A 14,634-nucleotide genomic window follows, 5' to 3' on the forward strand; every position below is an offset into this window, starting at 1 on the left:
TCACTCATATTTCTGACCAAAAATCGATTTTTTATATAAAAACTCAAAATATCTAAATTCGCTAATAACTTGGCCAATAAGCGTTTAATCAAGAAAAGCAGCTCGATCTGTGATCATTCATATTTCTGACCAAAATTCAGTTTTTTATATAAAAAATCGATTTTAGATATTTTGAGTTTCTTGATTAAACGCTTATTGGGCAAGTTATTAGCGAATTTAGATATTTTGAAATTTTATATAAAAAATCGATTTTTGGTCGGAAATATCAATGATCACAGATCAAGCTGCTTTTCTTGATTAAACGCGTATTGGCCAAGTTATTAGCGAATTTAGATATTTTGAGTTTTTATATAAAAATCGATTTTTTTCAGAAATATGAGTGATCAGCGATCGAGGTCCTTTTCTTGATTAAACGCTTATTGGCCAAGTTATTAGCGAATTTATATATTTTGAGTTTTTATATAAAAAATCGATTTTTGGTCAGAAATATGAGTGATCACGGATACAGCTCTTTTTCCTGATTAAACGCTTATTGGTCAAGTTATTAGCCAATTTAGATATTTTGAGATTTTATATAAAAAATCGATTTTTGGTCAGAAATATGGGTGATCACAGATCGAGTTCCTTTTCTTGATTAAACGCTTATTGGCCAAGTTATTAGCGAATTTAGATATTTTGAGTTTTTATATAAAAAATCGATTTTTTTGTGAGAAATATGAGTGATCACCGATCGAGGTCCTTTTCTTGATTAAACGCTTATTGGCCAAGTTATTAGCCAATTTAGATATTTTGAGATTTTATATAAAAAATCGATTTTTGGTCAGAAATATGAGTGATCATAGATCGAGCTCCTTTTCTTGATTAAAGGCTTATTGGCCCAGTTATTAGCGAATTTAGATATTTTGAGTTTTTATATAAAAAATCGATTTTTTGTGAGAAATATGAGTGATCACCGATCGAGGTCCTTTTCTTGATTAAACGCTTATTGGCCAAGTTATTAGCGAATTTAGATATTTTGAGTTTTTATATAAAAAATCGATTTTTGGTCGGAAATATCAGTGATCACAGATCAAGCTGCTTTTCTTGATTAAAGGCTTATTGGCCAAGTTATTAGCAAATTTAGATATTTTGAGTTTTTATATAAAATATCGATCTTTGGTCAGAAATATAAGTGATCACAGATAGACCTCCTTTTCTTTTTTATATAAAAAATCGATTTTTGGTCAGAAATATGAGCCAATAAGCGTTATTGATTAAACGCTTATTGGCCAACTTTTATTATAGATTTAAGCTATTGTGAGTTTTTATATAAGTAATCGAATTTTGGTCTGAAATATGATTGGTCACAGACCGATGTATATATTTTGCAGATAGATTTCTAGTTTCTCAAAAATGTGTGGAAAAATCGGTACAATATATATGGACAAAGATATGTGGAAATACGTTGACCCAGCGAACATCCGCTATTAATAACATAATATGAACGAAACTAATGGAACTAAAAATACGAAATTTGGTCCGAATATTTTATAATAATAAAAATATAATGATATAAATGTGAGAAAATCTGTTTATTTAAAAAAAATTGTTGGTCAAGTTGTAGAAAAATCTTATGTGTTCGTGGTGAATATGTATGAATTGACACAGTTGAATAAAATACACTTGTGTGTTAAAACAGTCCCCATTATACATATTTGTGGAAATATTTGAAAAAATAATTGACAATCACATGGAATTTAGCAAACAATTTTTGTCTTAATTACCTGGCCACCACTGTAAGTACATATGTATATTGCAGCACTTACCTTAAATTAGCAATTAAGTAAAACACATTACTTTTTTTTAAATTTCGAATCAAACTTATACACTTTATAATACTAGTATACATTTTTTTAAAACTTGAAATAATATTAATAAATACAACTATTGAAACTCGAATAAAAGTTACCGACAAAACAAAATGTAAACAACAAACTAAATGAAGTTGATAATAAAAGTGCATAAATGTAGATAAATAACAAATGAATGCAATATTGAGAGCGGAGTCCCCTTATATTACTGCTTCGTCAGTTTTGTTTTTCTAAACAATAAAAACATTTTCTCGGAAGAGTGTAATTAAACTATTTACTCACCAAATATACCTACATAACAACATATATGGGGGATTTCATATCAAGTGAACCATCTTTTGAAATCGATGTCTTCAGATCAGATAATAATTCAGGCACAATTTTTCAATAAGATCGGTGGAAAACTCTCTGAGTTAGAGGGGAAAAAAATTTCAAAAAGGTTTTATTTTTTAATTCTTTTTTTTTTTTTGAAAGATTGAAGACATTGTTTCAATAGTTGGTTCACTTGACATGAAATCCCCCATATGTATTAATTGAGTGTTGTTGTATTTAACAACAAAAATTGCAAGTTAAATGCGGTAGTGATAATGATGTTCATAATTAAGATGAGAGAATGTTTATTGATGAAATGAAAAATACTAAAACACAAATTTAATAATTTGTTTTTATGACAGTGTTACCGTTTCTTAATTAATTATAATGGTGACGGGTTACACTAGTTTGTTTTAGTATAAGAGTATAGTTCAATTAGGTGCTTAACACTATTTGCAAATATTTGATATAATACAGTGCAGTCTATATTAAAAACAATTATCTCACAATTCTATTGTATTCTCCAAGATTTTATTTTCGATCCCATGGGATGTAATCAATTATTTATTGTTTATTTAGTATTCCTTTCTACAATTGTGTTTTACTCTTTAAGAAACATAAATATTTTTTATAGCCATGGAAAGGCTTTGAAAATCATGTTTGTTTACAGAATTATTTCTATTTAGCAGCCTTTTTCAGCAATATTTGCAATATACTTCAGGAAAAAGGTCAATACACTTACATGGTTGTTGTGTATTTGCCCACAACATACTTTGTTTGTTCTTTGATTTTTCTTAGTTTTCTTTTCGGACAATAATATTTATTTGTTGGGTGATTTATTGGATGACTTTCCAATGTCAACATCATCGATAAAAATATCATTTACATACACTTAAAACGACTTGTATTTTTTCGTCTTAGTTTTTCCTTTTTTTTTTTGGGAGGATGTTCTTTTTTTGCTGTTTCGTTATATGCATATACAGACGTATGTTTGTATATAATTTATTGCTGTTGAAAGAGAAGAAAAGAAGGGATAGAGGGGCATACGCTTGTTGTTGCTGTTAATGTGCTTAAGAAATTTATGGCAAATTTAAATATGACCCCAGAAACTCATTTAAATGTAAATGACTTTCACACAAATATTCACTCAAGCTGTAAGAAGATGCAAAAATTATACATAAGTTTTTTATTTTATTTATCCTTTATATTTTGAAAAAAAAAATTATAGATTTGTCTGGTGTTAAAAACGTGAAAATTTAAAGAAAACTAATATCAGAAATATATTTTGAAAAAAAAATTATAGATTTGTCTGGTGTTAAAAACGTGAAAATTTAAAGAAAACTAATGAAAGAATAAATAGTATGTCCAAGATTTGCTTTGAATGGGACTTATGTTGTACTTTAGTAGATAGAGCTAACTGATGCAAAAATTTAGGCCAATCGGATAACGAGAATGCGTGTCGAAAGTCGTTTAAACTTTGTAAAATTGGGTAAAAAATAATACATTTTTGATTTTTAAAAAAAAATTTCGGAACACCAACAAGTAATTAGAATAAATTTTCGTCATAGTTTTTCATGGACTTAATGGTTATGATCCCTAATGTGGAATCCAATGTTAGCCTTTATTTAAGCCAATAGTAAAATTATGTGTTTTGTTGCTCAAGCTCTGTGTTTAATGTGTCCAATTTTGGTATCAAAGTAAAATAATTTCAAAATTAATTCAATCTGGTTTTTAATGCGGGATAAAATATGACGTGGTCGTAGCCAAGGAGTATTCGAGTTTAGGATATTAAAATGGGCCATACAAATGATCGAGGGGAGCGCTATACGGGCTCAAAGTAGGGTACCTTCGACATGTAACATTTTTAAACACGTGCAATTTTTTTGTTTCCTATCCGATTTCAAAGATTTTTATATTTTTGGAAAGCGCTCGGCTAGGTCTTGAAAAAATATGCTTGTGTGTGCTATTTATCGCTAATTAATAATTTCCGAGTTATAGGCATTTCAAAATTGAAATTTTAAAATTTTGCCATACCTTGGTCCGCTTTTTTAAAAATATGGGTCGTACTTTTAGACCGAATGGACTCGAATTCTTTTTATTAGTTAGACAACTAAATTACGAATAACATACAGAAGATTTTAGAGCAATATCGATTATGGATCCAAAAATAAACAATTTTCAATTTAAATATTAAAAAAATAGTTGATTTTTGCTGTTTTTTGGGTGAAAAGGTGACGTAACTCTTTTTTAATTAAAAAAACTCTTTTTAAGAACATATAACAATTATATGTTTTTCTGTAAGGTATCTTTACGGAGAACATTTTGGTATAAAAAACATGTCAAATTTTTCAAATATGTCGCCCCTACGCCCTTCGGAATTTGACCTATTTTTTTTTATCAAAAATTCAAAATGGGATCACAAACCAAAAGCAGCTTTGAAAACCTTGATGTGTTCCCTATTTATCGCCAAAGTATTTTCCCAGCCCCGAAGGAAATGTGGACCCTATAGGCAAAATTTAAAAAAATACCACTTTTGGGATTTTTGATAAAATTTTTAGGACTTGCGGGATTGCCTTTGACCTTTTGACAAGTTTTTTTACACCTTGTTATTTAGAATGACAAACTTAAAAAACGTTGAAAATTTCATAGAGTTTCGTTAATAAATAAAGATTTGAAATAAAGATTTGATTACATGTGGTGGTTCAACGCACCTAAAGATGCGGATTTTGAGAACATTTTTCTGTAGAGCAAAACATTAGAGAACATTTTTCTGTATATTGCAAATCTGATTTCACCAATGGATTCTGCATCAACAATTAATACAATTGATGTTTTTTGAATCCTTAATTTTGCTTTAATTTGGTTAGAAATTTCTCCGTTTACATTATTAATTTATAGTAAATTAATTTTACTTGTGCAATCAGCGAATTGAATCCCTATAGTTTAGTAATAGTTTCAGAAATAAAGATGTAATTAATTTGAGCACAGAAATGCTAATTGGCTTTTAATATTATTTATTTTTTTTTTAAATATCTTTAATTTTTTTAATTTAGTGAGCGTCGCTATTATCAAATTCTTCCATTATATTCTTAATTTCATCGAAATATTTTCCATAGTACTCAGCCGCTTCTAACCAGGTTCCCCATCTAGTAATTACTGGTTGAGGTGCAAGAGGAATCTCTGAATACTTTTCTCCACATGAGGTGGTGCCTTTAAAAATACTTTTTTTCCATTCGAAATTAATAAATCCATATCTTCAAACTGAGATCTAATTTCTTCGGTTACTCGATGTAAACCATGTGCTAATCATGTTACATGAATAAGTTTTGAATAAAAAACTTTTAGACTATTTGATGCTATATAAATATATCCAAAAGAAAATTAAATATGCAATAAAATGGAAAAATATGTTAAATATATGTATTTAAATGCAAAATATGCATTTATAACAAAATATGCAAAAATATGCAACAACAAAACGATGCAAATTCTTCGATTCGGAAAGATAAATTGTCAAAAGTGATTTTGAGTTACTGACTACAAACATGCATTTGCATAGAAATCCTTGCCCTGCATATTACATATTCAATAAGTTTCTAAAACCAGTGTTTAAAAAACTAGACTACAGTAGTTGTAGTAGTACTAATAAAAGAAAAATTTAAAAGTAGCAGAGTAATTTATTTTCTATTGCTACCTTAAAAAAGAAAAAGTCATTAGTTTTTTATTAATTCTGCTACTTTTAAAATTTAGTAGTAATAGAAGTAGCAGTTGAGGTAGTATAAGAAGTAGCGGTTAAGTAGCAGTTTAAGTAGCAGGTAAGTAGCAGTTGAGGTAGCAATAAAATAAGTCAAAAATAAAAATCTTCAGCCAAAAAATTATATTATGTGTTGTTGTTGTGAATGTATATTTGTGTATGTTGGTCGTGTTGTAAACAAAAGTTCGGCTTTTTTGTTATACACACAGAAAACACGATCTTTCTGTTAGCAACACGAACATCTGAGACGAATAAAATCGAATAATTCTTTCAAACTCTCTCAAAACAAAAACAACACACAGTGTTTAATTCTGTCAATTTTGGTGTTATGACTGAAGATTTTCTTTTTTGACTACTTTTATTGCTACCTTAACTGCTGCATCAACTGCTACTTTACTGCTACCTTAAAAATTAAAACTCGATATAGAGCAGTAGCAATGATTTGTATTTTTATGCTACTACTCCATTTACAATTCATGTTTTATTACTACTGCTCTGTTAAGAGTTTTATATTTTGAAGGTAGGAATAGTTTTAAAAAAACAAGAAAACGAAAAAAGACAAATGCTACTGCTACCGCTACATACACTTTTTTGAAGCAGTAGTTGTAGCAACAGTTAAAATTTGTTAGTTATCGTAGCTTTTTAAACACTGTCTAAAACTAAAATTTTTATCCAAATTTTATTAGGATTGCAAATATTAGGAACAATTTGATACACATTTACTTCAAGCTATATTTTTTTGTTTAGATAAGTTAATTTTTGGTCTTAGAAAAAAAATTCAAGTCAATATCTCAATTAGATTAAAAAATATGCCACTTTAAAATTAAGTCTATCAAAAATATTGCACTTAATATTTTATTCAACACAAGTCATTGGTTCTGGCTCAGTCACATTTATACAAATTTGTTAGTATCCCGATTGGACCAGCCGTTTAGAAATTCCGAATTTATTTCCAAAAAAATTCGATTCTGCCTCACTGTGCAATGGTCTATAGGGGATTGTCTATCGAAGCATGCAAAAAAACTAAATTTTGGAAAAAATAACGAGTTAGGGCCTTTCTATATTAAGGTAACGATATACATATTCATGAACACAAAACATTATTGAAAAACATATGTACATGTGTATTTTATTTGTAAAATTCTTAAATGAAAAGAAATTCAAAACAAATAATTTACCAGTCATAAACCATAAATTTGCTCTAAAAATGCATTATTTCCACTGGACTAGAATTTACTTTTGGCGCCACATGTTTGTCTTTAAAAAAAAATGAGAGCTTTTTCATGATCACACATTCTCAGTTGGTCACACAAATATTGAAAATGATTTTTCAAATATTTCCAGAAAATGTTCAAAATAAACATTCAGTTGTTGACGTGATCTCACAGAGGGTGGTTGGCGGTGGTACTTTAAGCAGACGACGAAAATCATACAAGTGTCTACAAAAGCTAAAAATAAAAACTGTTTTAAGTGAAATGTTTCAAGAAAATATTTAAACGAAGTAAAAAAATATAAAATATATGAAAATATAAATAAAATGAGAACAATATGAAAATCATATGGTGTTTATTTTGGTTAATAATTGCAAATTGTTTGGGAAATTCCCAACAATATTCACAAGTGAATATAGGTAAATAATAGAAAAAATTGTAATCTTTATAGATATTAATCAAATTTAATATTTCGTGGAAAAGGTGCTTTATTTTTTGAAGATGAATTGGATATACAGAATACATTTGAGGCCACTGTTGAACGTATTAACAGTGAAAATGAGGGGATTTTTAAACTTATGCCTATAATAAAAAAATTAAGTCCAGCTGATGGCAGCATAATTTTGGAAAGAGAAGGTAAGGTTTCTATTTCAAAATTTATAACAAAAAACTATTAAAACATATTTTAATTATCTGTAAAAATTTTCTTTAGCTTGTGATTTAATAGATAATGGTGTCGCTGCTATTTTTGGACCAAGTTCAAAGGCAGACAGTGGTACGTAAGCATTCACACATTTGTTTATTTATGTTTTTCCTCAAGTTTGTTTATGTTTTTTTTTTTCTTCTTAATTTTATTGCGTGTTTTCAGACATTGTTTCTCTCATTTGCAATAGCACCGGCATACCACACATTATATTTGATGCTCTTAGCGAAGAGCAACAACTGCAAAAACAAAATCATCAATTAACGCTAAACGTTTATCCCGCTCAATTGATCTTATCGAAAGCTTATGCAGATATAGTGCAGAACTTTGGTTGGAGAAAGTATACTGTGGTCTACGATGAGGAGGATGGTAATTCGTAATTCTAAAGCTTTTTGTAAATGTCTAATATTGTTATAATTTCTCTTTGATGAATTACAGTTAGTGCACCCACTCGCCTACAAGATCTCTTGCAGTTAAGAGATCTCCACAATGATATTGTACGTGTGCGTAAATTTAAGCGCAATGAAGATTATCGCATTATGTGGAAGAGTATTAAGGGTGAGAGGCGTATTATTTTGGATTGTGCTCCTGATATTCTGGTGGATGTGTTAAATGCTTCCATACCTTTTAATTTGACTGGGCCATATAATGTAAAAATGTTAGTACAATTTCTATAAACTTGTTTTAATTAGAAATTTTTGTTTTAGAATTTGTTTTTAACAAATTTAGAAACTCATAGCGGAAATTTGGTGGATTTAAAAGATAATGTCACTTTTGCAGTTAATCTTACGGCAGCTCGTTTGGGAATGAATGGAAATATTTATGTAAGTGAAGGATTTTATAACTTTTCGAATGTACTTAAGTAGTTTTAAATTTATATTTTAATTTCTAAAGGTAGTTAGTCTGTTCCAATTAGTGAAACAAATTTTAGAATCAATAATTTTAATATCACAGTACAACATTTTTCAGTTCATTGCTTTGGGACTCAATTCTGACAATTGCACGTGAAAGTAGCCTCAAAAATAAGAACTTCTGCATCATTAGTTTTTTCAAGTTGGCTGCCGTAATAATTTAATGGCCATACGATTTTTTTTTCCTCAAGGTGGATTTTTATCACTTTTTCTATATTTTAGCACGGTTATATCTCGTATACCGTACGGAATATCACTTTTGTGGCTGAAGCAAAGTTGTAGATATTGAATAGTAGAAAAAAAGTTCGGAACATACCTACCCGAAAAAGGTGCATCCAGTGCGTTAAAAATCGCAAAAATGCCTATTTTTTAATTTTTTTTAACAATTTTTCACCTTTTTTGATCAATAACTGGATTACAAATCCAATTATGGACCGATCACTATGAAATTAGGTCGTGTGATTTTTGTCTATATGAAAGTTATTTATCATGAATTTTGTATGTATACCATCATTTTTAACAGATTTATTCACATTAAAGTGATTTTCGGAAGCGGGTCTTATATGCGAGCTAAGAATAATTATGGACCGATCATAATAAAATTTTTTGACATGAATTTTGTATATATAAAACTTATTTGGAGCGAAATTTGTGTAGATACATATATAAATTAAACATTTATGAGCGATAAAGTCCAATTTCGGGAGGACATTTGAATGGGGGCTAGGTGAAATAATGAACCGATTTCAGCCAATTTCAACAGGCTTCGTTCTTGGGCCGAACAAATTATATGTACCAAATTTTTTTATGATGGGTCCAGAATTAGTCATAGCTCCCATATAAGACACTCTTCCGAAAATCACTTTAATGTGAATAAATCTGTTAAAAATTATGGTATACATAAAAAATTCATGATAAATTACTTTTATATAGACACAAATCACACGACCTAATTTCATGGTGATCAGTCCATAATTGGATTTGTAATCCAGTTATTGAGCAAATAAGGTGAAAAATTGGAAAAAAATTTAATAAAATGGGCATTTTTGCGATTTTTAAGGCACTGGATGCATCTTTTTCGGGTAGGTATGTTCCGTACTTTTTTTCTACTATTCAATATCTACAACTTTGCTTCAGCCACAAAGGAGATATTCCGTACGGTATATGAGATATAACCGTACTAAAATATAGAAAAAGTGATAAAAATCCACCTTGAGGAAAAAAAAATTCGTATGGCCATTAAATTATTACGGCAGCCAACTTGACAAAACTAAGGATGCAGAAGTTCTTATTTTTGGGGCTACTTTCACGTGCAATTGTCAGAATTGAGTCCCAAAATCATGTGTTGTACTGTGTATTGTAAGCAACATGTGAGTTCAGAGAAATGTAAACAAATAAAATGACTTGATATTTTAACTTTCGATAAAAAACGATACTTTTTAAAATACTTTAGCTGTTGTACAAATCAAGAAAATTGATTTATTGTAATTTCTGACATGTCATTTTTTTATTGTAGAATTTAAACTATAGAAGAGATTAAAATCTGTGTGTCTGAAGTTATGGTGTTATTTTATTACTCACACATATTTAGAGCTACATAGCAACTTTTTACAAACACATTTATAGAGTTAAATATTTACATATTTTTATTGGTAAAAAAAATTTTTTTTAAAACAAAAATTCTCGATCATACTGGATATATATCTGTGAACTTTTGACAAAACAACTTAAGTGGAATTTTAAAATTTTTCAGGAGAGCGTAGAAACTGTTGTTGTCCTTGATGAACTTTATTATTTCTCTCAAAGAATTATGCAAACAATAAATAATAATATAGTTATCGATAAATTTAACAGTTTTTGCGAATTAAGTTGTTTTGTCAAAAACAAATCCAAATAAGTCGATTTGTTTTTTATGATATCTCAGAAACTAATATTTGTAAGAAGAAGCAATTTAGTTTTATTATAAAAAAAACTAAGCTATTTTCTTATCTCGACCTAAGATGTTTTGTCCAAACTCCACAGATATATATTGATACTTTAAATACCCGATACATTTTTATGAGAATTTCGTGAATATTTTGATACGCTTTCTCCTTAGATTTACAATATTCACATTCGTTATGATATCCAAAATTGTTGCTGATCTAATGAATCCATAATATCCATAGATTTGTTCGATTAGAAATATTATGGTTGAAATAATCGAATGTTTGGTACTGCAACTAAAGTCCCAAGAAGAGAAAAGTTCAGGAGTGAATATTGTAGAAATTACATACGGAAGAATGAGACATAAATTTAATTGTTTAATTAAAATCACTCAGTATTGATTCATAAATCAATATATCCGCTATAGACCCCATTTGGTTAATCGTGAAAATCGGCCAACAAATGGCTGTGATAAAGAAATTCGACTAACCGTTCCTCCCAAAAATATAAGGAACATGTTGTTTTCAGTCTCGTTTTAATCATATTGAAATTAGAAAATGGCTTCCGCAGATTTTTATTTTGAACAGCTAGTAATTAGATTAATTTCCTTTTAGGAACTCGAGGACTGGGAGCGAGCTTTATTATATCAAAGTGATAATATTAACAACAGCGTTCCCATAAGAACTTTATTACCTGATCTCATTTATGATGCTGTAACGTTGTACGGTTTAGCTCTCCGAAATATAAGTACAATGTATCAAATTAATCCTCCAAGAGTAAGATGTGAATACGATGACTACAGCAGAGGACAATCTTGGACTATGGGACGTTATATCAACAGAGTAATGAAAATGGTAAGTTATTTTGGTAATAGAATTGTAATTAAAATTCTTAAACAACATACAACCTCATTTAGATTGCACCCTTAAACGATGAGCATTTCCGCTCCAGCCTTATGCAATTTGATGAGGATGGACAGCGAATTAATTTTAACATAGAAATCTATGAACCATTAGATAATTATGGTGTGGCATTTTGGGATACCAAGGGTCAAATTACGCCACAACATGTAATGGCTAAAGTGGCCAAAAAGATTATATATCAGGTGGCTACACGTATAGGAGAACCATATTTTATGGAGAAGTATTTCATACTACAGTTTATTTAATATACATTTATGTTAAGGTTGTATTATTTTCGTTTAAGTCAAACTGCCGTAGAGGCAAATATAACAGGCAATGCTCGTTATATGGGCTATGCTGTGGACTTGATTGGTGCTCTAGCAAAGGAGAATAGCTTCGAGTATGTGTTTGTACCGGTGGCCGATAATGCGTATGGAAAATATGACAAGGAAACCAAACAGTGGAATGGAATTATAGGAGAACTGATCAATAATGTAAGTTTTTTTTCTAAAATTACGTGAAAATTGCTTCGTTTTATTAAATATTTTTTTATAGGATGCTCATATGGGTATCTGTGATTTAACTATTACTCAGGCTCGCAAAACAGTAGTGGATTTTACCGTACCCTTTATGCAATTGGGCATTAGTATATTGACCTACCAAAAACCGGTAGAACAAAAGGAATGGAGTGCTTTCTTGGAACCGTTTACAAAAGACGTATGGATCTATGTCATGATTTCGGTATTCATTATAGCATTTTTGTTTATATTTATGGCACGGTAAGATAAATTATTTTATAGCTTTCGAAATTTAAGTTGGATGATTTTTATTTTTGCAGCATTTCCAAAGATGAATGGGAAAATCCTCATCCTTGTAACCAAGATCCCGATGCTTTGGAAAATAAATGGAACATATTGAATAGTTTTTGGTTAACAATTGGCTCTATAATGACAGCTGGTAGTGATATTTTACCACGTAGTGCACCCATGCGTACATTCAATGCCATGTGGTGGATTTTTGCTGTCATTATCACCAATTCGTATACGGCCAATTTGGCTGCTTTTTTGACCAACAGTAAAATGGAAAGTTCCATAACGGGTATAGAAGATTTGGCTGGACAAACTGCTATTAAGTTTGGCACGGTTGAGGGCGGCAGTACTTACACTTTATTTTCGGAATCTAATGAAACCACTTATCGCTTGGCCTACAATATGATGCAACACTATGATCCCTCGGCCTATACTAAAGATAACATAGAGGGTGTGGAAAGAGTATTGAAAAATAATGGCTCCTACATGTTTTTAATGGAAACTACCAGTCTGGAATATAATACAGAACGTAATTGTAAATTGAAAATGTTGGGAGAGAAATTTGGCGAAAAACATTACGCCATAGCGGTACCCTTTGGTAAGTGATTTTTGTTTATTTTGACAAAAAAAAATCAAGACATAAATTTCTTTGCTTTCTAATTTAAGGTGCTGAATATCGTTCCAATTTGAGTGTGGCCATACTTAGGCTGGGCGAACGCGGCGAACTATTTAAATTGAAAAATAAATGGTGGAAGAATCACAACAACACATGCGATGCAGAAGTCAAAGATGATTCGGAAACACCTGACATGACATTTTCCGAAGTACGTGGCATATTCTATACACTGTGTGTAGGTGTTTTCATTGCCTATGTAGCGGGTATTGTAGAGTTCTTACTCTATACTCACAAAGTTGCTATGGAAGATAAAATGAGTTTTAAGGAAGCTTTCATCAAAGAAATCAAGTTCGTCTTGTGCGTCTGGAACAATAAGAAACCAATTAATGTGACTCCCACAAACAGTACACGATCTTCGTCCCGTATGTCTGGCAATACTATAAAATCGGGTAAATCAGGCAAATCATCAAAGTCTCTTAAATCGAACTCAAGAAAAAATTCACCACCTGCCGAGATGTTGGAGCGTAAAAGTATGAAAAGTTTAAAGAGTGCAATTGTCAATCTGGTGGAGGCTAAAATGTGAAAAACAAATTATGGTATATATTTATTTGTAATTTTAAAATCAATTTATTTGAAGAAGTAAAGAGATATTTATGATTTTAAATATTGTTTTGCTTTTCAAACTTAAATCTGCTTTTATATCTGCTAATCAAAATTATCGATTTATTGCCATTATTACAACTTGCCGTTATAGTTAAAGGTAACTTTAAGCAATAGAAAAAGTTACCCTTAAAGGTTACTTTAACTATAACGGCAAGTTGTTATAATGGTTTTAGACTTGTTATTAGCTCACCGAAAAAATTGTTTACTGCCATATCAAAGGTTGGGTTTGGAAATGAAATTCAATGATTATAATTTTCAAATGCCATAGACGTAACAAAGTTTTTCAATTTTAATATTGTAAATAAAACTGTTAACTTACTTGTGTGTCTTATTGACTGAATTCAATAATATCATTAATTTCAAACCCTTGAGCAAATCGAAGAAAATATCAAAATAACATAAAAATTCCATAACAAATTTCACTCTAATCCAAGAAAATGTCAACGTAAGTGTCAATTTTAACTAAGATTTTTTTTCTTTTTCGTGCTGTCTATAGATGGCAATACAAGTACTACTACAACATATCAATGTTTATTTTTTTTAATAGAAATTTACAGCATATGGTCTCAATGTTATGAATACGATTTGAGTTGAAATATTTAAGAAATACATGATTACAAATTTTCTTCGTTACATTTTATGTGGCTCAGTACTGTAAATAGAGACACACTATTCACAATTCCTCCTCTTATTTATTGACACAAACGTATCCATAAGTAACAGCACAATATTCGGCAGTGTCGAATTATGCATATCCTTTTCTTTAGAATGTAAAATGAAGATCTTGTAATGAATATTTTATTTCAGATTAGAACATTCAAAAATGTCTGTAACTACATTTTTATAGATACAAATTTTTAATAAAAAATATTTTTCTTTAATATTAACTGTTGATGAGATTTTCAAGAGTGAACTTTTCTATGGCTTTTCATATACGTCCGTAAGAAATCTGGAGCTCCGAAATGTATGTATGATGG

At 29.7% G+C, this 14,634-nt stretch overlaps 1 protein-coding gene across 1 annotated transcript; it reads left to right on the forward strand.

Moving 5' to 3' along the window:
• The first annotated feature begins 7,297 nt into the window (after nucleotides 1–7,297).
• Nucleotides 7,298–13,635, forward strand: GluRIIC (Glutamate receptor IIC). The gene is made up of 12 exons (XM_065501504.1): nucleotides 7,298–7,546; nucleotides 7,611–7,763; nucleotides 7,840–7,902; nucleotides 7,996–8,199; nucleotides 8,269–8,480; nucleotides 8,538–8,654; nucleotides 11,282–11,521; nucleotides 11,584–11,810; nucleotides 11,874–12,063; nucleotides 12,125–12,348; nucleotides 12,408–12,976; nucleotides 13,045–13,635. Exons 1-12 carry the CDS (start codon nucleotides 7,465–7,467, stop codon nucleotides 13,575–13,577), a joined length of 2,814 nt encoding a protein of 937 aa, XP_065357576.1. The 5' UTR covers nucleotides 7,298–7,464; the 3' UTR covers nucleotides 13,578–13,635.
• The last annotated feature ends 999 nt before the right edge of the window (nucleotides 13,636–14,634 follow it).

Source organism: Calliphora vicina, chromosome 2, assembly GCF_958450345.1.
Source record: "Calliphora vicina chromosome 2, idCalVici1.1, whole genome shotgun sequence".
NCBI lineage: Eukaryota > Metazoa > Arthropoda > Insecta > Diptera > Calliphoridae > Calliphora > Calliphora vicina.

Excerpts from the sequence above, each read along its gene's own strand:
- GluRIIC (XM_065501504.1), top strand. The coding sequence starts at position 7,465 with ATGAAAATCATATGGTGTTTATTTTGGTTAATAATTGCAAATTGTTTG. Across the intron at positions 8,655-11,281 it reads GAATGAATGGAAATATTTAT|GAACTCGAGGACTGGGAGCG; the intron begins GTAAGTGAAGGA and ends ATTTCCTTTTAG. Across the intron at positions 12,977-13,044 it reads CGCCATAGCGGTACCCTTTG|GTGCTGAATATCGTTCCAAT; the intron begins GTAAGTGATTTT and ends TTCTAATTTAAG.